The 23,806-nt window shown below is 50.9% G+C and overlaps 1 protein-coding gene across 15 annotated transcripts in view; it reads right to left on the bottom strand.

Moving 5' to 3' along the window:
• Positions 1–23,806, bottom strand: part of TRIP12 (thyroid hormone receptor interactor 12) — a 1,206,981-nt gene that overhangs the window by 830,433 nt on the left and 352,742 nt on the right. For all 15 annotated transcript variants that reach the window (XM_086944059.1, XM_086944047.1, XM_086944048.1 and 12 more), the window contains one exon: positions 1,076–1,144. In XM_086944059.1, the coding sequence (XP_086800185.1) occupies positions 1,076–1,144 (69 nt within the window). The remainder of the gene's footprint in view (positions 1–1,075; positions 1,145–23,806) is intronic.

The following is a 23,806-nucleotide window of genomic DNA, read 5'->3' as shown; positions in this document are numbered from 1 at the left end:
TGGGCACTTGGAAGGGCTGATTCACGGTTTCAGAATCTGTTTGGCCGCAGTAAAAACCCCCTTAACAGTGACCTCATGGTTACATTTGATTATAACCCCATAATACATGTTTAGGAAACCTTTCAGTTACAACATTGTACTACCTGTAACACTTTCTCTTGCCTAAAGTAGGCTTCATTTTACCCTCACTAACACAGTCTACACTATCCTGGCCCCACACCCCCACTTCACCCATAGGCAGTTGGATACAAAGATCTCCGCCAAAGAGCCCCTCCTAGAGGTGTTGCCCATTGGGAATTGCACCGCCTACCCAACGTGGAGCATTGCCTATGATGAAGCATGACACTCGCAAGGGTGTGTGAAGCCATTATATCCAACATAATGGATACCCTGGGGTAGTTCTCCTACGAGCACTCCCCCCTGCACCTCAGTGACAGCCTGACCCCCCAGGAACAGCCTAGTCTTCCTTTGTTTTCCTCATTGTTGAGGGCTCCGTCTGTGGCTGGACCTTCCACTCACACTGAGTGGTAATTTAAGCCCTCTGGATCATAACGATCCCTATTCTCCCCCTCCTTTTTGTTGGACTCAAAATAGTTATACCAATAAGATGCAAAAAAAAAAAAAAAAAAGAGAAAAAAACCTAATACACAAACCACTAAATACTACATTTATACTCTTCTCTTTCATAGTATTAAGAGTAATATTTATATGACTTCTAACTTTTGTATGTGCATATGCCACTTCAAGGGTGAGGGCATGAACAATACATTAATGCCATGAAAGCCTTACAGTTGTCTGAAACTGCCATTTGAGGTGTTCCAATAGTGAAAATATTTTTTTATATTTATCTAGATTGTTTGAATTGTCTTATCTTCTCAATACTGTACGCATGGCCTCATTTTAAAATTACCTGTGCGCTCTTACTAGATCTCCGTTTGTAAGCTTTATCTAAACATCTACTAAACTTAAGCATTGCCATTAAGCATAACAAAAATGACTCGATCTAAAGTGATTGGAATATACTGGCCCTTGGTGCTGTAAACAGAATGGTTGAGATCTGCTAGACATGCAGTACCTCCTCATGCTGGAAGTTGTCCACCAGTCTTGCGAAACAGAGGCACGTGCTTTCCACTGATTTTTTATCCTATTGAAACAAAACAATATAAAATGCAGTTCATTTACAGAACACAATAAAAAGTCAACACCACACACTTATCAGAGTAAGAACAATGGCAACTCTTCTTTTTAGGAACACTGATTGGCATAGTAATCTTAAAAAACTTCTAACATGACAGAATGAAAAGTTACTTAACAGTAGTAATAATTATCCAAAATGGTCCATATTCTCAATCATAACTTTTGAAAAATATTAATGTTGAAAATTCAATACTTCATGCAAGGCTCCTTGGAAAGAGCAGGAAAAGAAAAGCATTGCTTACATAGAACAATCAGTTTACAGTCTGTGGTAATGTAAATTCACTTGCTGGGCTTATTATTCCCGCTTTCTAGTGCTGTGCCTGGAACATTATAATCTGGTATTTTTCTTAGAAGATATTCATATTTCGAGGTGACTCATGGTCCCTCTAGTGAAACCCACAGGGGACTAGACAATTCACATAAAAACGCTTCCTCCCCAACAATCAATATTTAGGTGTGTATACAAGATGCATTAGTAAGCATTGGTAATACTAGGGTATGCACTAACAGCACAAGTTACCTACTTGTTTAACAATATATCTGTAGGAGACAGTTAGTGATAGATTCCTTACCTTATAATATCCCCAGGAGTCAGACTGGATCTGGAAAGTTTGTCAGCAGTACCCCTGTGCGTCGGTAGGCGTCGTCGTACGGCTCCGCGTACTTCGTTGGCGTCGTAGTCACCGAGCTGACGTCGCTGGAGCTACTTAGACGCACCCATGCGCGCTGACTTCAGTTCTGTACACTACTTTCCGCACCAGGAACGCAGAGCCATGCAGGATACGGACTACTGGTGCATTGAAACTAGGTCCCTGAAAGGGATGACCTTAACCCTAGAAATCAGTTCTCAGAACTGGGGGGGGATGGGTGGGGTGATAAGGAATCTATCACATTATAATGGATACCCCAGCAATACCAACCCTGGTGGAGGGTCTACGAACAAAGATCACACCAGAAAGTCACAGAGAACAGAACAGCCAAAGAAGCAGTCTCTCCGGACTTGACTGTCAAGGCAATAATGCTTGGTAAAAGTGTACAACGAGGCTCACGTGGCTGCCTGACAGATGTCTTGCAGGGGAACACCATGTCCCAATGCAGTATAAGCTGCTGACGCCCTGGTAGAATGGGCGCGTAACCCCACCGGAGGTTCCTTTTTAGCCAGAGAATAACAGGCTTTGATACGCAAGACAACCCAGCAGGAGATAGTACTCTTGTGTACAGCCCGACCTTTCTAGGTGCCCACGTTGCCAACGAAGAGCTGGTCATCCACCGGGAACAGTTGTGCGCGATTCAGGTAAAATGAGAGCGCACATTTTGGGACAGACGGTGGAGCCTCTCTTCCTCTCCATCAGGGAGCGGAGGCAGAAAGAAAGTGGGCAAGATGATAGTTTGCCCAATGTGAAAGGCCGTGACAACCTTTGGCAAGAAGGAAGGACGAGTGCAAAGCACAACCTTATCTGGATTAACCGACAGAAAGGAAGGCTTACAGGAAAGAGCCTGGAGCTCACTCATGCGCCTAGCGGAGGTGATGGCAACCAGGAAAGGAGTCTTCCAAGTTAATAAACGAACAGGACAGTTGTGAAGCAGCTCAAAAGGAGCGCACATCAGAAAAGTAAGAACAAGATTCAAGACCCACTGCGGCATCACAAACGGACCAGGAGGGAATTGGTGAGTAATGCCTTTGAGAAATTTATTAACACTAGGGGACTTGAAGAGAGGGCTGATCAGGGAGCCTGAGAAAGGCCGAAATCGCAGAAAGGTAGCCCTTAATAGTGCCCAGAGCAGAGCCCTGCTGGGCCAGAGAAAGCAGGAACAAAAGGACTCTTGGAAGAGGGGAAGAATGTGGATGCATGGCCATTGCTGTGCACCATGCCACACATTTGTTCCACCTGCAGGCGTTTACCAATTTAGTGGAAGGATGCCTGGCTGCCAGAATGATATCACATACTTCAGGAGGAAAGTCAAAAGGAATCAACTGTCGCTGCTCAATCTCCATGCATGTAGGTGGAGGCTGGACAGGTTCGGGTGGACCATCGATCATCCCGAAGAGGCAGTTGGATCGGATGATCCATGCTCATACTGAGTAGCTCAGGATACCAAACTCTTCGAGCCCAGTCCGGGGTCACAAGAATGACTTGGGCCCGGCCACGCCTGATCTTCTTTAGCACTCTGGATAGAAGTGGTATAGGCGGAAGGGCGTTCAATAGACCGCAGCTCCACTTGTGACGAAAAGCGTAGCTGAGCGAGTGCCGCCTTGGAAATTTCAACGCGCAGAAGTGATGACATTGCACGTTCTCTTCGGTGGCGAATAGATCAAACAAGGTTCTCACCACTGTTGAAAGAGGCCTTGCGCCACCTTAGAGTAAAGAGGCCATTCTTGATCCATCAGGCACTGGTTCGCCTGCCCTGGCATTCAAAGAACCTGCCAGGTGTTGAACCGTCAAGGAAATGCCTTGACGTTCCAGATGTCCAGAGGCGCTGCGCCTCCTGACATAGGGTCCATGACCCCACCGCCTTGTTTGTTGCAATAACACATGGCGGTGGTGTTGCTTACGAACACCTGCACCACCCTCCCCTTGATTGAGGGAAAGAATGCTTTCAGTGCAAGAAGGATCGCCCGAAGCTACAGAAGGCTGATATTGAGCCGGGACTCCGCCAGAGATTAAAGACCTCCGATCTCCGCCTCTCCCATGTGGCCAGCCCATCCCAGAAGGGACGCATCAGTTACAACTGTGTGCTCCGGCTAGGGAAGGAAGAGGGATCTGCCGCTGAACTAATGCTGATTCGTGAGCCACTAATGCAATTGTTGTGCAGTGACCTCCGAGATACGGACGCAGTCAGACAGGTTCCCCTGATGCTGCGCCCACGGGTACTTCAGGTCCCACTGCAGAGCCCGCATATGCCATCTGGCATGGTTGGTTAGCAAGATGCAGGAGACCATCAGGTCCAGCAGCCTCAAGGTCGCCCCGACCAAAACCCAGGACAAGGGCTGAAAGATCGGAATCATAGCCCAAATGTCCCGAACTCGCTGTTTGGGAGGATAAACCCGAAACTGCATCTTGTCCAAAACCGCTCCGATGGAAGAGTAGGTTCTAAGAGGAGATCAGGTGCGACTTCGGCACGTTGGAGAACCCCAGCAAATGCAGGTATGCGGCCAAATCTGGAGGTGGAAGATGACTGTTTGGGGCGAGTCCGCCTTCAACAACCAGTCCTCGGGACAGGGAAAGAAACCCCCGATAGGCGCAGATGAGCTGCATCCACCGCCATCACTTTGGTGAGCACCCAAGGTGCGCTGGTAAGGCCTCAGGGGGCACATTGAACTAAAAATGCTCCTGCCTTACTGTGATTCGCAGGTAACGCCGGTGGGCCACCAGGACGGGGATATGAAAAATTACACGTCCTGCAGGTCCAACGCTACCATCTAGTCTTGTGGGTATAGGGCAGACGAGACTTGAGCAAGTATGAGCATCTTGAACGTCTCATTCCGTAGGAAGCGATTGACATTCCGACGGTCTAAGATTGGACGCAGACCATTGTCCTTTGACACCATGAAGCAGTGGGAGTAACAACCATGACCTACTTCTGGCGTCGGAATGCGCTTGATGCCGCCCTTGGCCAAGAGTGCCGTAACTTCCTGCTGGAGAAGTGCAAAGTGATCCCCAGACATGTGGTAATACTGTTGTGGCATGGCTGGGGGGGTTGTCTCGAAAGGGAGGGAGTAACCCCTTTGGACAATTTACAGAACCCACCTGTCCGATGTGATGGTGGGCCAGTGGCTGAGGTGATGGCGAATCCTGCCACCCACTGGCATCTGGTGGGCCTGAAACACCAGACTAGGAAGGTTTGGAGTCCGTGGAAGCGGGGGTGGGTGGACTGACCCGCATGCTGGCCCGTGACCCGCCTCTGCGGTTCTGACCTCCGAGGATGCGCTGAGACTGTTGTTGCGCAGGTGCCCCTTCTTTGACAACGAAAGGAGCAAAAAGCAGGAGTATGTGTGGCCGAAAGACCCAAGGTGCCGCTTGAGTGGAGGGCTCAGTGACCTATAGTTGGGCACCCCCTGGTGCCGCACTTCCGGGGACGGGTTGCAGGCGGGCCTTCCCTGGTGACTCCTACTTGAAGGGAATGGCGCACAGTCGCGCAGCGGACGCGCTTCCTTGGTGAGGCGCTAGTGGCTAAACTACCGAGCGCTCTGCTTTGCTCATTTTGCACAAATCCTACAGTTTACTTTGTTGCTGACATTTGTTGTATACTGTCGCATCTTTTATTTTTTTATGTGAGTGATATGCAGTTTTAAAGTGATTGCGACTTTTACTGTGTATTGCTGTACTCACTGTTAAGCGCTGGTCAACACCCCCGTTCCACCACGGCTGGTGCCGCTTGAGTGGAGGGCTCAGTGACCTATAGTTGGGCTAGTTGGGCTCACCCCTGGTGACGCACTTCCGGGGACGGGTTGCAGGCGGGCCTTCCCTGGTGACTCCTACTTGAAGGGAATGGCGGCACCGAGGCGCAGCGGGGGCGCCAAAGGCGAGCCCGTCTGCGCCCGTCCGGGCCCAAGGGCCAGGACCCCTGGCTCCCCCCTGGAATATTCCAGACAGTCGCTGTTATGTTGTGATTCACTTGCCTACACATTACCAGATAGGGTAATACTGAAACTCAAGCGGGAAGGACTCCTGAGACCTAATGATAGCTCCAAGTTAGCAATCAGAGCCTCCTTACAGGGCACTTCACCGAAACAGACGAGTAGGCAGGGGTGTAAGTTTTCACTGCTTAACACCCGATCCTTGCAGAAGCACTGTCTTGAGGTTTTCTTCCTCCTGCAGGAGGATACTGTAGATATCCTCTGCGTTACTGAATCCTGGCTTAATGAGTCCTCAACTCCAGATTTAGTGGCAGCCTTACCGCCTAATTTTTCCGCTATCCATGCCAACCGACCAGATAATGAGAGGGGTGGGTTTGGGGTGGGGGGATGGTCACATTCCTCTTTAAAAACACTCTGAAGACAGAAACACTGTGTTCAGAGTGTATTGAAGGTGTAGACGTCTTGGGTGTGAAATTCTGCTCCACTACGGATTGTGTGGCTTTTCTTTTAGTCTACCGCCCACCAAGCAAGACAGTTGTTCATGAAACCGTTCCTGAAGATGGTCCAGGACCTCCGTACTCCTTATGAAGGGCTGGTGGTGTTAGGCGACTTTACCTTCCACTGGGAAATTACCCCGAAGGACAGCCAGGTAAAACAACTTATTGAAGTTTTAACGCTCCCTGGACTTACACAGGTGGTAGAGGAGCCAACCCACCAGAAGGGCCATACCTTGGATCTGATCTGGTACTCTTGCCCACTTTTAGCACCCCCAGTGATTTCCCCATGTCCCTGGTCTGATTATTATCTGATTGAAGGCCATTTTCCACTCCTGTTGAGACAGCGGGAAGTTAAGTCACAGTGGAAACTACTGCGCAGTTGGAAGCAGGTTAAAGCCGACTACTTAATAACCGCTTTATCACAAACCTCATACCCCCCCGTCACCGAAGACTATGTGGATACTGAAAGCGCCGCCTTGCAGTCTTTACTCAAGGAAGCTATTGAGGTTGTTGCCCCTGTCCACAAAATTAGAATGAGAGACAAGGGCAAAGCTGCAGGATGGTTTAAAAAAGATCTTAGGGAACTAAAGCAAGTTATTCGCCAACGCGAAAGAGCTTGGCGGAAGTCCCGTTTGCCCATTGCACGTGAGGCTTACACTCTGCAGCTTGCATCTTATAAAAAAGCTATTCGTGTGAGGAAGGCCGAATTCTACGAAACTGCCATCCAAATGGCAGCCAACCCCCAGGAAGAAGTTTTTAAGGTCCTAAATGATCTACGCACAGTCAAAGAGCCAAAGCCCTCCTTTAATTCAAAAGACTGCCAAGACTTTCAAGACTTCTTTATGAATAAAATTAAGAAATTGGTAACAGAAATCAGTCAGACCCCAAACCTTCCATGTTTTATTGAACCCCTCCCAATCCCCGTCAGACCAACCTTGCAAAACCTATCGGTTTTATTAGGCCTGACCAAGGAGTGTTTAGCGACCATACTGAACCGGGTGAAATCTGGCTCCCCAGCAGACCCCTGCCCACCACAGATTTTCAAGTTGGGATGGCTCGGATTGGAGGATAAAGCCCTCACGCTGCTGAATCACTCCTTGGAGACGAGTCATGTGCCCTCCAACTTTAAAGAGGCAAGGGTGGTTCCGTTACTTAAGAAACCCGGTGCCAACCCCAAAAACCTAAATAATTTTAGGCCAATTTCCCAGCTTCCCTTTCTCGCAAAAATTCTAGAGCAGCATGTGTTGCAATCTCTCACCCATTTCTTGGAAAGTAATCACCTTCTTGAGCCCAATCAGGAGGGTTTCAGAGCTCACCACAGCACGGATTGGTAATGCTGTCCGTGATGGATGACCTGAGACTCAAGGCTGATAAAAAAAAACCCTGTGCCCTGATCATCTTGGACTTATCCGCGGCATTTGATACCGTTAATCATTGCCAACTTCTATCGCGGATAAAGGACCTAGGGATTCAGGGCACAGTCCTAGCCCGGTTGACATCCTTCCTTGAAGATCAGTCGCAGCGAGTTCAACTTACAGACCTTGTGTCTAAACCAGCGAAGTTGACTTGCAGTGTGCCCCAAGGCTCGGCCCTGTCACCCCTGCTTTTTAATATACATCTTCAGCCTCTGATCGCAGCACTGAACAGGATGGACTGTAGAGTCTATAACTATGCTGACGACACACAGATCCTGATTCAGATTGACGACACAGTTCAGGCTCACTTGAGAATGCAAAACATACTCAAATTTACAATCAGCTGGATGTCGGATAACTCTTTAAAAATAAACCCAGACAAAACTGAAGTCCTGGCAATTACAACAGCTGCTAATCCATGGAGTGATCAGTTTTGGCCGGCTGAATTAGGGCCACTTCCAGAACCAGCTCCAGCAGTAAAAAGCCTCGGCATCAAAATTGATGCCCTACTATCTATGACACAGCAGGTATCATCTGTGGTGGGCATTTGTGTGGGCTTGATACGCCATTTGCGGAAACTCTCCGCACTGCTGTCCTTTTCCACGATGAGGCTGGCGGTCTCCGCCTTGATTCTGGCACGGCTGGACTATGGTAACTCCTTATATCATGGGCTACTAAACAACCTTCTGGCCCGACTTCAGCTTGTAATGAACGATGGGGCTAGGCTTATTTTTAACAAACCCAGGCACACCCGAGCTACGCCTCTACTTTGCAGCCTACATTGGCTGCCAATTGCTCAAAGAATAAAAGGTAAAAGCCTCTGCATTGCGCACAAGGCAATCTACGGCTCAGCCCCCAAATACATCAAGGATCGGCTCTTCAGGTACATGCCAAGTAGGACCCTCCGGTCTGCTGAGGCATGTAACCTGTTAGGCCCTCGGTATAATCTTACATCCAAGGGTGGCAGAGCTTTCTCTAGCACCGTCCCCTTGGCATGGAATCACCTGCCCGTAGAACTCAGGAAGGAAACTAACCTGTTGTTTAGGAAGAAGCTGAAGACTGTGCTTTTTGGGGAGGCATGGGGGCCTCTTGATTTTGCATTCTGTGCCTACTGATGTTGTGTGTCCGCTGATAGCGCTTAGATAACCCTGGGTGATACAGCGCTCTACAAGCTCATAATAACATAACTTGGCTGTAGCCCGGGAGCCCTAAAGCGCTCCAACGTGCAATCCGACTTATCTCCAAAAAGGCGAGTTCCATCAAAGGGCATTTCCATCAATGTGTTCTGGACATCCCCAGAAAAGCCAGTTCTCAGCCAGGCGTGGAGGTATAGCACCACTGTTGTGGAAATTGCCCTGCCCAGTGAGTCAGCAATGTCAAGACCACAACGGATCATGAACTTGGCTGAAACTCTCCCCTCAGAAATAGCCTGGGAGAATACGGTCCATGCCTCCACTGGACGGAGCATCTTAACTCCCCTTTTGTACCGCTTTGTTCGCCATAAGTTGGCAGGGTATGCTCAGATGCGAGTCCCTTGCTCACTTTGCCACTGGTTTCAAGCAAGCCTGGCTGAAGACGGCTGTAATGCCAGAAACCGGTCCTAGGAAGCATGAATCCGGTCCGGGGAAGGCATGGCTTGGCAGTTCGGGCTGGACTGTTCCCATGAGGCACAGGGTCAGACTGATTTGCATATGGCCATGTCTGAACTGGGGTGGCAGAGTGGGCTTAAGAACGGTGATGGATTAAACCCAGATCTGTTGACTGGGTGTGAGTGTTTGATTGGTTCAGGTGCTCCGTCCATCACCACCCCCTTTTGTACCGCTTTGTTAGCCATAAGTTGGCAGGGTATGCTCAGACGTGAGTCCCTTGCTCACTCTGCCACTGGCTGAAGACGGCTGTAATGCCAGAACCCGGTCCTAGGAAGCTTGAATCCGGTCCAGGGAAGGCATGGCTTGGCAGTTCGGGCTTGACTGTTCCCATGAGGCACAGGGTCAGACTGATTTGCATATGGCCATGTCTGAACTGGGGTGGCAGAGTGGGCTTAAGAACGGTGATGGATTAAACCCAGATCTGTTGACTGGGTGTGAGTGTTTGATTGGTTCAGATGCTCCGTCCATCACCACCCCCTTTTGTTCCACTGGACACTGAGCAAAACCTTGCGCGACCGTATCCCACACAGAAAGGGAATAACGGCCTAAGAGACATGCGGTGTTCACAGACCACAGTCCTGAACTGGCGGAAGAAAAAATCCTCTTCCGAAACTGCTCCAGTTTCTTGTATTCCCTGTCCGGTGTTGCGGAAGGGAATGCGCTGGGGGACGCAGAGGCTTTGGACAACCAAGCTCTCACGGGTAGGGTTTTGGGGGAGGAAAATAGGGTCGCCCGGGGCCGGGCGATCGAGTCAGGCCACGTTCTTACCCACAGGAGCTCCTGTGTTGGGGATGGACCAGGTTCCCAAAAGAACGTCCGAGAGTGCATCATTAAAGGGCAGCAGCGGCTCTGTAGAAGACGACGCCGACCGAAGCACCTCTGTCAGGAGGTTAGTCCTGACAGCCACGATAGGAAGCTCGAGGTGGAGAGCCTCAACTGCCCAATGTCACTCCATAGAATAGGAGCCACCCTCCTCTGTAGCTACGGTAGAAGGATACAGTGAGCCAGGTTCCGGAATATAATCCTGGTCACCTGCATCCCCCAGATTCTCATCCCAGTCCTGGTCTAACTTGCATTGTGCTGTGAGAGGGTCCTCAGACCCCTCCTAGTCCACCCCGTCCTCCATATGCTGAACAGGTGGAACGTAAGGAGGTGGTTGAAGAAATGAATACATTTTGATAAAATACGGAAAAAGAGGTATGTGGTGACATAGTTTCAGTCAATGCTCCTGGATACAAAGAAGAGCGAGTTGTACATCAGCATTGGCATCTTGTCGTTTCTTATTATATATGGGGATATTCTAAGGTAAGGAATCTATCACTAACGTGTCTCTTTCAGATGCCCTGTTTACATGTATTACCTTGTGCTCACCACCAGGAAGGTGGATAGGGCAAGTGAATCTACAACACTACAAGCTGCAAACTGATGTGAATAGCCAACGTTATATGCTTGTGTAAGAGTAGCTCACATGGGCTCTCAGACTGAATAGCTGTACCCAGACAACTAATGCAGTGGCTTAAGAGCAGAGGTGGACGACATGTGGAACAAGGGTTTAATCACAAGTTGTAAAAGTAATCTTCTCGTCCAATATGAATGGCTGCAAAATAGTGTGAAGCAAAAGTTTGGATTGAGGTTGGGTAGCAGCCTTACGAATTTTTAGTGTGGCATCTTTAAAAAGAGAGGAATGGGACATGCATTATGCAGTGCTCTGTTGGCGTTGGCAAACAGAACTGAATATGTCTGGTAATCCAACTTGTTAGACATGCTTTCAATGTAGAGATTGTAAGTTATGGCTGCGGAGATGCTGTGTATTCCTCATGGAAAGAGGACACTTAGTAGCACTTTATGACCCATCAGAAATATAATGTGTGTAATGCGCAATGTTTTTCCACTAGAGATTGCGGATGTGGGGAAAAAATGTGGTAATACTACATACTGATTAATTATACTACTACTAGCAACGACAAAAAACTAAAAAGAAACCACAAGGTTGAGTGCCAATCACAACTCACATGCAGCCTGGCATGGGGGAGGGGGAGGAAATTGATGAAAACACAAGAGACTTCCATCTCAGAAGAGACGCCACCTGATCTGGAGACCCACATTTGCAAGTTCTTGATGCCTATCTGGTAATGTCTTTCCGTGTGAGACAGGGAGGAGTCACTTGTCCAGGTGCTTGATGAGACCCACAGAAGTTTCCAAATTTGGGCCATTTCGTCATTTAAGTGTGCGCCAAAGAATGAGTGAGTAAATGGAAGGTTGAAAATTCACTGCTGTGCCTCTGATGAAAGGCCGGTTAGGCAAAGCCTGGAGGATCTTCGCACATATTCTGTGGGAATACGTATGTGCAGCAAGGTCTGATGCATCCTATGAAGCACTAATAACCTGGTTGCAGATCTGGCCCTGCTCATTCAGGATCTCTTGGGAGTCCTTTCTATCTTCCTTTGGTAATCTTTCTGTGAACCGGGAAAGAAAAGTCCCAAAGAGACCCGTCATATCTCACTAGTAAGGCAGATGAGCTAGCCCACCTTCACAAAAGAAGCAGACATGTCACATCTTTTTCCCCAAAGTGTTCATCTCCTTGCTGCCCTTATCTGGGGCACACATAACGTGGCAGCAACAGATTCGGGTTTTCTTACCGCTGCTATAATGGAGTCTAGTGGTAGGTCAGTCATCAGGAATAATGGTTCTTGGACTGGGGCTTATACTTTAAGGATCCGTGATGGAACCACTCCCAGGGAGCCCGGCGTAAGGAAAAGTTCCAATGCCAGTTTGAGAAGGCCTAAGACCAGAGGGAGCAGTGATCTTGATGCTACCCTATGATGCAAAGTCACAAAGATAATTGATGAAGATGTTGTTGCTGGGACGTCAATGCTAAGCTTAGCTTCCCTCTAACCAACACGTCGTTGAATGTGGTTATGTCATCTATTGGGGATTCTCTTGCTGGTGGAGTGTCTGTTATGAGTGAGCGAGTAGCCCCCCCAATGAAAACCTAGAGGTGGTAGACAAGGTAGGAGACCCACGTCTAGGATGCTGGGATCGGTGAGACCTCTGGGATGTTGAGGTGGATCTAGTTCTTGTTGTCCTGGACCTTGATCTATTTCTTAGAGGTGTCCAGGATAGTCTTGGGGATTTAGGAGCAGGGACACCTCGCCCCGGAGGAGGAGTAGCCAGAAAGAACGCAGGAGGCGCGGATGGCTTTGGCAATCTCGGGGTAGCCCCAGGCAGGGAGTATGTCTGGATATTCAGAATCCGAGCTCTACTGTACAGGCTTTTTGGAGAGTCTTTCCACCCAGTGTGGAGAGATGTTGAGTGGTGGTCTCAGGAGATGGAGACTGAACAAGACTATGTTACTATGAGACTACATACTGCATATGTGTAGCAAAGTGCTCCTTTTGGTATGGTTACCCACCACCTTTTGCCTATAAATGCAACTTTGCCTATAAATGCAACTTTGACTGGACCTGCTAATCAGGTTCCCAGTGCCTGTGTTCTTTCCCAAAACGGTACCATTGTTTTCACAATTGGCACATCTCTGGCCGACATATAAGCCCATTGTAAAAGGTACCAGTGGTACCAAGAGCATTGTGCCCAGAGAGGGTCTTCTAAGGGCTGCAGCAGGTGTTGTGCCAGCCTAAGAGACCCCTCATGAAACACATGCACACTGCCACTGCAGCCTGTGATCTGCGTGCAACAAAGTGAAGAGTCGACCTGGCACATGTCCTTGTGTGCCAGCACTGTCTGGGCATAGGTAAGACACCCCTAAATCAGGCTTCACAGCCCTAAGGCAGGGTGCACTACACCTCTGGTGAGGGCATAACTGCATGAGCAGATATGCCCCTATAGTGTCTAAATTGATTGAAAAGCATAAGTGCATGTTGAAGCCATATCGAATATATGGGCTGGGAGCTTGTCAATATGAGTTCCACAGCTCCATGATGGCTTCACCATACATCTCAGATTAAGAAGCCCACACGGATACCAGTGTTGGATTTATTAATAAATGCACTCGGAGGGCACCTCAGAGGTGCCCCCCGAAAACCAACCCAACCACTAGTGTGTTGCTGACTGATATACACCAGCCTGCCACTTCCAGACATGTTTCTGACCCCCTGAGGGGGAGCTTTGTGCTCTTGTGATTCAGAAACAATGCATGCACTGCGTGGAGGTGCTTCACACCTATTCCCAAGCAGAAAAAGCATGAAAGGCGGTGAGCCTCAAAGCCTTCTTCCTTTCGTTACGCTAGGCAGGGCCTCTCCAGCTAGTGGAGATGCGCGCAACGCCCCCCCCCCCCCCCCACCCCTACCCCCCCCCCCCCCCACCCCTACCCCCCCCCCCCCCCCGACCAAACCCTACCTTTGGCAGCAAGGAAGGAGGAAAAATCAGTAAGCCCTCGTCAGTTCAAAAAGTCAATTTCTGAGTTCTGCAATGTCAACTTATGGGAGGAAAATCATACGCGGTTTACTAGGTTGTCAGTGACTTGAGGTGTACGGTTTCACTGTCCGGCAACACTTGCAGTTGAGGGGGCGCCTGCCAACAGAGACTGCAGGCTAAGTCAGGAAATTCACGAGGAGCCACGCCACAGTGGACTCAGTACCGTGAGGGCTTCGGGACCAGGCTGGCACCGTTGGCCACTTCGACATGGGCTGGGGGCTCGGTGCAGTGGTGCCTGGTGGCATTGTGTTTTGGCAGTCTGGAGTTCTCTTGGTCCTTTGGTTACCGTCTGCTGGATGCAGGTAAGAGTTTCGCTGTCCCTCAGGAGGTCTTGGTTTGTGAGTGAAGGCTGGCAGCTCTTCTGGGTTTCGGGAACTCAGCAGCAGCTGGACAAGTTGACCTTTGGTGTAACAGGCGAAGTCAGCAGGCAGGCCAGCAGGGTTGGCACCACATCAGCTACTGGGTCTTCTGTGCAACTCTTCTTTCATCTTCTTTCTTCAGGTCATCAGGATCTGCTCTTATGGTGCCAGGAGCTCCCCTAAATACTCAATTTAGTGGTGTTGAATATGCTACTTACCAGTATGCATCTGTTCTTGGCATGTAGGGCTGCTGACATTCATGTCAGTATCTGTGTCAGCAGCCCTACATGCCAAGAACAGATGCATACTGGTAAGCAGCATATTCGGTTCGAGGCATGTGGGCTGCTGAATTCATATCTGTGCATAGAATACATAGCAGTCCCTCCATTAACGGCGGCCGCCCATGCCAGCTGCAGCAGTTTGGAAAAGTGTTTTTAGAACAGCCTGCCCTACAGCTGCCATGCTGTTTGGAGTGCACATCAACACAGTAATGTTTTGTAAATGTGTGTGTGGTAGACCATGTGGCTGCTCTACATATGTCTTCCAAAGGAATATTTCCAAGGAAAGCCATGGAGGCCCCCAACTTTCGGGTGGAGTGGGCCCGTGGTGGAATGGTGAGAGTGCGCTTGGCTTTCTGATAGCAGATCTGAATACATTTAACGATCCACCTGGCTATACCAGCCTTGGAAATGGGGTTACCTTTGTATTGTGGCGCAAAGGCAACAAAGAGTTGTTTAGTCTTCCTAAAATCCTTGGTCCTATCAATGTAATACATTAGGGCCCTTTTGACGTCAAGTGTGTAGAGCATTCTCTCCGCCAGTGACTGTGGATTTTGGAAGAACACAGGTAGTTCTATAGTCTGGTTGATATGGAACTGAGACACTACCTTAGGAAGGAATTTAGGGTTAGTGCGAAGCACCACCCTGTTAGAATGAATTTGAATAAATGGCTCTTGGATAGTTAGTGCCTGGAGTTCACTAACTCGTCGTTGCTGCACAGATGTACTTCGAAGGCTTTTAGTGCCATGAAGATCGCCATCAGTTCCAGAACATTGATGTGCATCTTCCTTTGCTGTGGTGTCCATAGTCCCTGCACAGTGTAATGGAGTACATGAGCTCCCCATCCCTGGAGAGATGAGTCCGTCGTCAGGATGATCTGTGGCACAGGCTCTTGGAACGGTCGTCCCTTGCAAAGGTTTTGTGGATTCCACCAATGCAGCTAAGACCTGAGCCAGAGTCAGCATCTTGAACTTCTCCTGTCGGAGGAAGCCGTTGACATTCGGTAGGTCCAAGATAGGGCGTAGGCCCCCTTTGCCCTTCTTGGGTACCAGAAAGTAGTGGGAGTAACAACCACACCCTACTTCCGGCCCAGGAACGAACTCGATGGCCCCCTTGGCCAAGAGGGCAGTGACTTCCTCTTGCAGAAGTTGCAAGTGATCGCCCGACACGCGGTGGAATTGCGATGGCATGGCTGGAGGGGTCGCCTCGATGGGGAGGAAGTAGCCCCTTCAGACGATTTGCAGCACCCACCTTTCCGATGTGACAGTGCGCCAGTGGAAGAGGTGATGGCAAACTCTGCCCCCCACTGGCGTCACATGGGCCTGAAAGCTCGGACTAGAAGGGTTTTGAGGCAGGTGCGCGGGGGAAGGTGTGGACTGGCCTCGCAGTGGTCCCCGACCGCCGCTACGGCGGTTTCAACGGCCACCACCGCACTGTTGAACATCCTGCCTCGCTTGGCTGGCGGCACGTGTGGGGGCGCCCCTTCCTTGGCCACAAAAGGAGCGAAAGGCACCAATTTGCTTGCGTGGGGCCGAGAGGCCCAAGGACTTGGCCGTAGCCCTGGAGTCCTCAAAACGCTTAAGCGCATGGTCTGCCTTGTCGCCAAAGAGGCGACAGCAATCGAACGGCATATCCAGAAGGGTAGTCTGGACATCGGCCGAAAAGTTGGCGGACCTCAGTTGTTGCCATCGCCCTGCCTAGTGAGTTCGTTGTATCCAGCCCACACCGGATGGAATACTGTGCCGATTCTCGACCCTCCGCAAGGTCTTGGGCGAGTTTTGCCTGGGCCTCCTCCGGACATTGTGGCAGCACTTCCGCGACCGTGTCCCACAAGGTGTGGGTGTAGCGGCCCAAGAGGCAGGCGGCCGTCCCAGACTCAGGGACAAGAACACTTTCTTCCCGAACTGTTCGTACCTCTTGGATTCCTGATCAGGCGGGACCGTCGGGAATGCAGTCTGGGAGGTGTGGGGGCCTGGATGACCAAGCTCTCAGGGGTGGGATGGGTGGACAAAAAGCATGGGTCGCCCGGGGCCGGGCGGTAGCGTCTGGCCACGTTCCTATCCACAGGCGGACCTGTGGCGGGGTTGGACCAAGTGCCCACAAGAACGTCACACAAGGCCTCATTAAACGGCAGTAGAGGTTCACTGAAGCTTGCCTGCGGTTTAAGGACCTCTGTGAGGATGTTAGTCCTCACGGCCGCGACCGGGAGCTCAAGGTTTAGGGCCTTGGCTGCCCTCGTTAACACTACACTATAAGCAGCCCCCTCCTCCGTAGCCACGGTTGGAGGGGAGACAAATCCAGTGTCTGGTGAAGTGTCAATTCCACTGGCCACCCCAAGCTCATATGTCCAGTCCTGTTGACACTCCCAATCACCCTCGTCACCCATCTCCTGTAGTTCAGGGTCAGCAGATGGGGCCAGTTCATGGAAATAAAAATCCCCAAAGGACGTCGGTAGCGGCGCCGCTCCGGCGCTGGAACCGGACCGAGTATAGGATCGGGGACGGCGCCCGTAGCAGGCGCCGGGGGAGACACCCGCTGGGCTGGCGCGGTCGTGAGGTCGACCGGCGACGACCCGGAAGCGGATCCAGAGAGGGCCTGCGGCGCCGGGACCGAAGTCACCGACGACGTCTGAGCCGAAGCACCCGACCCGCTAGGCCCTCCAGCCGGGGCCGTTGGGCCCGGAGGCGCCACGGAACCCGGCTGAGGAGGGAGGGACTTCATGGCCTTGAGGTACCGCTCGACCTCCTCAGGCGTCGCGCCATGCCCAGGGACCCGAAGGTGTGGGGCAGGCGGCAACTACCGCGACTGCGTCGGAGCCACGTGGGTGGTGTCACCCGAACCCCCGGCCGCATCGCACGAGCGTCGGGGTGGGTCAGAGGAACGATGACGTCTCTCCGACCTCTCATGCCTCTTACCTGAGGACTTGGATCCTGACGACCCATGTCCACTCCCGGAGCTGCGAGGGCTCCGACCCCGCGACCCGTCCCTCGACCTCCTGTGGGACCGCGACCTGGAGCGGCGCGGGGCCGACTGCCGGAGTTCCCTTCGCTTGCGGGACCGCTCCCGCCTAGCTTTAGACGTCGAGGCCCAGCAGTCTGAGCAGGTGCGGTCGTCGTGGTCGAGGCTTAAACACTTGAGGCACCGGCGATGGGGGTCGGTAACCGACATCAGTCGGTCGCACCTGGAACAGGGTTTAAACCCGGGCATCCCTACCTGCACCGTAGGAGTCGAAGACTATTAGAGAAATTGTCAAAAAGATCAAAAAGTTTAGTCAAAAAAAGACTAAGGGGTAGAGCTTCTCCGGATCTGCGCTAGTTGGCGCGGAAAAAAGAAGAACTGACGTCAGCGCGCATGGGCGGCGTCTATGTACTCCGACGACGTCATTCCGGCGCGAACGACGCCGACAATGGACGCAGAGCCGCGGACGACGCCTGCCGGCACGCAGGGGTATTACTACGCAAAATTTTCCGGATCCAGTCTGACGCTTGGGGATATTCTAAGGTAAGGAATCTATCACTAACGTGTCTCTTTCAGATAAGGTCATTGACGTAGATAGACCCACTGTTGCTGATAGATCCCTTGCTCTGGATAAAATCTGTGAACTCCAGGGGATTAGGTGATGTGTGGCGGCACAGTCATCAGGGACACAATACACACATTACGATGGGCCAACTACTTTTCCTTGAGGAGGCTCAAAAGGCTATAAGGTAGACTTCCTCCAGTAAAGCACATGGCCCATTGCTGATGTGTATCCGGGAGGAGCTGGAGGGTTGGACCTTGTTGCACATTTCTCGAATGGGATGGGTGGCACTGTATAAAATGGTCCCATGTCCCCTTTTTTTAATATGCGTTATGGAACTAGCCTTTTGTCTTTCTTACACATTTTTTGCGGGACAACAAAACTGTCACTAAATTTGTGAGCAGGAAAGACAGGAAGGTTTCAGAGGCTCTTGTTATGAAGTGCTTTCAATTAGTTTATGAGGGTGGTCTGAACTTAGGCTCTACTATTGGGTAGCCCAAATGGTCCTGATAGGAGACTGGATTTTCAGGGACAAGCAGGACTCGTCCCATGGCCTGAAACTAGAGATCCTAGAAAGGGTTTGGACTCAACGCTTCCTATATAGCATTCCACCCCCACTTGTTAAACAACACATAACTATAGTCACTATTCTTTGTGGGTGAGACATCCTAAGGTATATTAAGTAGTTGAATAAGTTGACTAGCCACACTCCATTATAGGCCGGCACTAGACTACCGCAAGTGACAGTTTTGGCCATCGGAAATCTTAGGAATATCATGCCTAGGGGATCTCCAAGTAAGGGCTCACATCAATTCTTTTGAGCAGCTAGCAGCAGAGTATGAGCTGCCCAACATAAAATTTTACAGGTACCTCCAAATCCAAATGCACTACGCAAGTACAAGGAGGAACTAAAGGGGGTTTCCAACTCATCTGATGTAGGCCAAACTAATACCAGAACCCTTGGGCCATAAGGAAATATCATGACTCTATAGCTTCCTAATCGTTAACATTCCTGATACACTTTTAGGGATGCACGTTGCCTAGGAGCAGGGCACGGAAGCAGTGGCAAGAGAATGAATTGGCATCTAGTGTGCTTAAATCCCTTCCAATTTGAGATTGATCTAGTTCAATTACTTTTACAGAGCCTACTATAGCCCGGAAAGCATTTTGAAGATGGGTCAAGTAAACAGTCCTCTTCTCTATGCAGGTATAAAGAGGCACCTTTAATCATGTGACCCCCGAGCAGCCGCCCATCCAGATATTAACATAGAATACATATCTCATTAGTGGAGATCATAGGAATTCTATCTGTCCCTATCCCATGATGACGATACTGGGGATCGTGGAAGGATGGGTTAACACAAGGGTGCAGAGAACATTAGCATGGGTGGCGTTTATTTTCCCTGGATTCTTGGCAGCAAAGAGGAACAAAACAAGATTTTGGCCTGCCACCCACAAGGATTGGTAGAGATACATGGATTACTTTGCTGCTGCTGAAAAGATGGTGTGTAAATTGAGAGGATGAGATGCCCAACATCAAAAAAATATAGGAGCTTATGGCTGTCCAGCCAGCTAAAATGTTAATTGATTCAGGGGATTTTACCTATGTTAGGCCACTGCATGGCAGTAATGATATACTGAACTGCAGTTCACCATTAGTGATTAAATTCATCTCAATCATAACAGAATATTTAAAAATATATATATATATCACATGATGAACCAATCTCTGGGCAGGTGTGGCTTGGGCGCCGATGTGAGCGGCAGAGGATCCCGGAGCTCCTCCACGGCCTCCCTTCTTCCGCAATTATCCTGGCACTAATTTCAGGCCCCCAACCCCGAAATGAGCATGGGAAGGGCTGGGGTACCTGGGGACAGCCGTGGAGAGAGCCGCAGTGCCCCGTAAACCGAGCGGAGGATATTTTTCACCTGCACCCGGAGCGGCAGCGGCCTGAGCTTCCAAAATGGAGGCCGGCGTCGCCGGAAGATTTGCCTGACTGCGGCGGAGCGCTGGTGGCGAGAAGCGGCTACCGATGACTAGAGCGATGTAAGTGGGGGCAGACTGATCCCGCAGGTTTCCACAGGTGGAGTGTGGCTTCCTGTGCCCTCCGGGGTAGTCGTGGGCAGCCTGGCAGCACAGTGCCAGACTCCAAAATGGCGGTGCCTCACTGGGGGTTTTGAATATACCTCGTCTGTGTTGAGGAGCAAGCAGAGTGACCCCTGCAGCGAGAACGCCCAGATGAGAAACCGCTGGTGCTCCTGCCCATGCTGCACTCAAGAGGGTGTGAGAAGTAGCTGGCGACTGCGTGCACCTCCTGAGGGACTGACCGGACGAGAGGGTAGACTGGGACCCTGGGATCTGGTGGCGGTCTACTAGATCAGCGCCGAGGTGAGGGGACGAAGAGGAGTTGAGCCGCAGGAAGGTGTTGGCCTGATGAGGTTCGCAACATCCTCGAGCGTCTGAAGCAGCGGTGGAACGGGGAATACCGCTTACCGGCACCTTGTGGGGTCCAAGCCTAAGGATCCGGCTGCGACACTGACCTGCAGGGGCACATTCGCCACGTAAAGCCGCGGACCGACGGCCTGGTTTTTTCCCTGAAGGTCTTCTGAGGTGATTGGGCCCATCGCTGGCGGACAGGGCCCGATAGTGCGACTGGTCTGCAGTTGGCTGGGGTTGAGAGAAGAGATCTTGAGTGGTCCTCAGTGTGCACAGGTGGCGACGAGAGGCTGTCGCTTTTCAAGATGGGCAGAGTGACTACTAAAAGGAGGGGGTTTGAGGTCCTCCGGCTTGACGACCCGGGGCATGCCATGGAAGAAGGAGCTCTGCGACTGGGAGTGGAGTCCCTGTGCAACCACGAGACCCCTCACTGGGTGACATTATTGCAGGCCATAATAGCCTCGTGTGAAGCTCTGGAGAAAAGAATTGACTCTATTGGGTCGGACCTTTCCTTATTAAAGGATGATCATCACAAACTCAGAACGAGTGGTGGCCAGCGTCCCCGACACAGTAGACGCCCTGCAGAAACTCTGAAGGAGGTGGTACAGAGGGTGCATGTGCTAGAGCTCCGAGCAGAGGACAGTGAAGGGCACTCCAGACGCAATAACCTACAAGTGTAGGGAGCCGGAAGGGGAAGAGGGACCCGATACTCTACAATTCATGGAGACATGGCTCAAGACTGAAGTGGCGCCGGAGGGACTCACCCCATTTTACGCGCTGGAGAGAGCCCACAGGGTGCCGGCTGCCGTCGAGACCCGGGGCCCCACCGCGCCCGATAGTGGTGAGTCTACTGCATTATCGAGACTGGGACTATATCCTGCGATCTGCCAGGGAGCTACAGAACCTGCGTATTGGCAACAGTAAAATCATGATCTTCCCGGATTACACTCGAGAAGTCCAGCGCAACCGAACCTCTTTCTTAGCAGTGAAGCGGAAACTACGACAGCTACACCTTCCTTAGGCTATGTTGTTCCCGTCCCGGCTCAGAGTGTCTGCTGCCCATGGCTTGGCGTCAGGAACGAGACAAGGCGGTATTGGCGGTGGCGGCCATCAGTCATGGAGAACTTAGTCCGGCCAGCAACGTCTTGGAGCGCTTGAAAAGTGGAACAGGTTCTAACAGCGCCCACTGACTTTTGGTGGCTGACCTGCCTGACGTAACCCCGCAGACGGCGGATGGGCGTTTGGCTGAAGAAGCAACGTGGACACTGTACCTGACTGTCAGGGGTAATTCTACCGCCTAGTAGGTCTTGAGCCTTACTTTGATTTGGGGGATGAGTGGTTTGTGAGCGGTATCGGCACCTAGAAGGGGGCCTGAACTGAGAGTGGATAACCTGGGAGGGGGGGCGGCGGGGGGGGGGGGGGGGGGGGGGGGGGAGAAAGGTGAATGGAGATCTGGAGTTATTGAATTTGACGTCCTAAGCAGCCTAACCTGAATTGATTTTCTTAGTTTAGGTTTTGATGGGGATGCCGTGTTGGATGCCTGTCCTGGGGAAGGGGAGTTGGGGCTGTGTTATGTGGGGGAATTCGGAGGGGGGACCCGGGTGTGTCGGGGGGAGGGGTTGGGGAGTGGAATGGACCTTTGCCTGCATTACACACAGCAATGGGACCCGCATTAGGTTACACTTGTCTCACAAGGAATGTATGGGGTATGCATATTATGAATAGGCGCCACAAGATACACTCTTTTTTAATACCTAGAGGTATACATATCGCCTTCCTTCAGGAAACCCACCTCATAACAAAAGAAGGGAAAGCTCTTCAGCGCCGTTGGAGAGGTCAAGTCTTTTACACTACATTCTCTGCATATGCGAGGGGGGTCTTAATCTGGGTAAGGACGGGGGTTCCCTTCCAGTGCACCTCACAGATGTTAGACCCTGAGGGCAGGTATGTGGTGGAACAGGGGAAATTAGACGGTAGAGACTTAATGCTGGGATGTGTCTATGCACCTAATGTGGAACAGCCTGCCTTTTTCTCTCTATCCCACAAGCTGGCGTCAGTACTGGTAGGGCCACTGCTACTTGGAGGAGATTTTAATAGTGTAGCGGACATTGACCTCGATCGGTCTCACCCCCCCTTCCGAATGCACCAACCGGCAAGCTCGCAGTGGCTAGATCTACTTGGAGGCAGACCTACGGGCTACTGGATACCTGGAGGGTTCAACATCCCTTGGTCTGAGACTACTCCTTTTTCTCTAGCCTCCACGAATTACATGTCCGACTTGACGCTTTTCTCTATTCCCCGGATGTACACGGAGAGATTTCTCGGAGTGAGTATCTCACTCGAACCATTTCAGACCATAATCCATTGCCGGTTCAGCTGGGATGGTCGCGGCTGCACGCCAAAATCCCTATATGGCGTTTGCGCCCGGAGGCGCTCGAGGATCAAGTATTCCGCTCTACTATAGCCTCGGTCATTGAGGATTATTTTCAAATCAACGAGGGGTCTGTGGGTTCTGTGACCGTTGAATGGGATGCCTGTAAAGTGGTTGTGCCAGGCCGATGTATTTCGGCAGTGGCGGGAACCCGGAAGGCTCTACTGCAGGACATATGAAGAGATGATGAACATTTGAGGGTTTTAGAGAGGGAGCGACCTGAACATCCAGATATGCAGGCTGAATTATTAGAGGTAAAGGAGGCAGTAGCAGCCAATGTAGAACGATTACGTTGCTTTGATTATAAAAATTATATCACACAGGCGCATTCAGGAAGAGATAAATCGGGGGCGCTCTAAGCCTGGCTGGCTAATCCAGCTCGGTCATCCTGGAGCGGAGAGACCAAGGGGGGAGGGCCCGATATGACCAACAAGGGATTAACAAAATGTTTTATGACTACTACACAGAGTTCTACAGTAGCCGTGTGCTTCCATCTACCAAAAAGTTGCAGGAATTCACGGTGGGTTTGAACTTGCCAGAATTGGAGGACGAGGCTGCGAAGTTGCTGGGTTGGACCGTTGAGGTGCGGGAGGTGAGGGTAGCCATCAAAGATACGGCCCGTAATAAACCGCCCGGTTCCGATGGCTTCCCAGTAGAATTCTACCTTACTTATATTGATTTCTTTGCCCATCGCTTTGCGGGATTATATAATGAAGCCAAGAAATTGGGTAGGTTACCGGAGTCCACCAGAGGCGATCATTATTCCTTTATTGAAACCAGGCAAACAACCCTGGGATAGGACAGCTTACCGTCCGCTGTCCATGCTCAACCTAGATTATAAAATCCTGAGCAAAATCTTAGCGACTCAGCTGTTGCCCCATTTGACCAAGTTGATACACGCTGATCAGTCTGGGTTTATACCTGCCCACAACACAGCGCTTAATATACAACGGCTTCTGCATGTTTTGGAGGCGGATTCCTACGAGGCGGATACTGCTGCGATCTTTGCC

This window comes from Lissotriton vulgaris, chromosome 11 (assembly GCF_964263255.1).
Source record: "Lissotriton vulgaris chromosome 11, aLisVul1.2, whole genome shotgun sequence".
In the NCBI taxonomy this organism is placed as follows: Eukaryota; Metazoa; Chordata; class Amphibia; order Caudata; family Salamandridae; genus Lissotriton; species Lissotriton vulgaris.
Note: the sequence above shows the minus strand (reverse complement) of the source record. Positions and strands in the feature narration are given on the sequence as shown.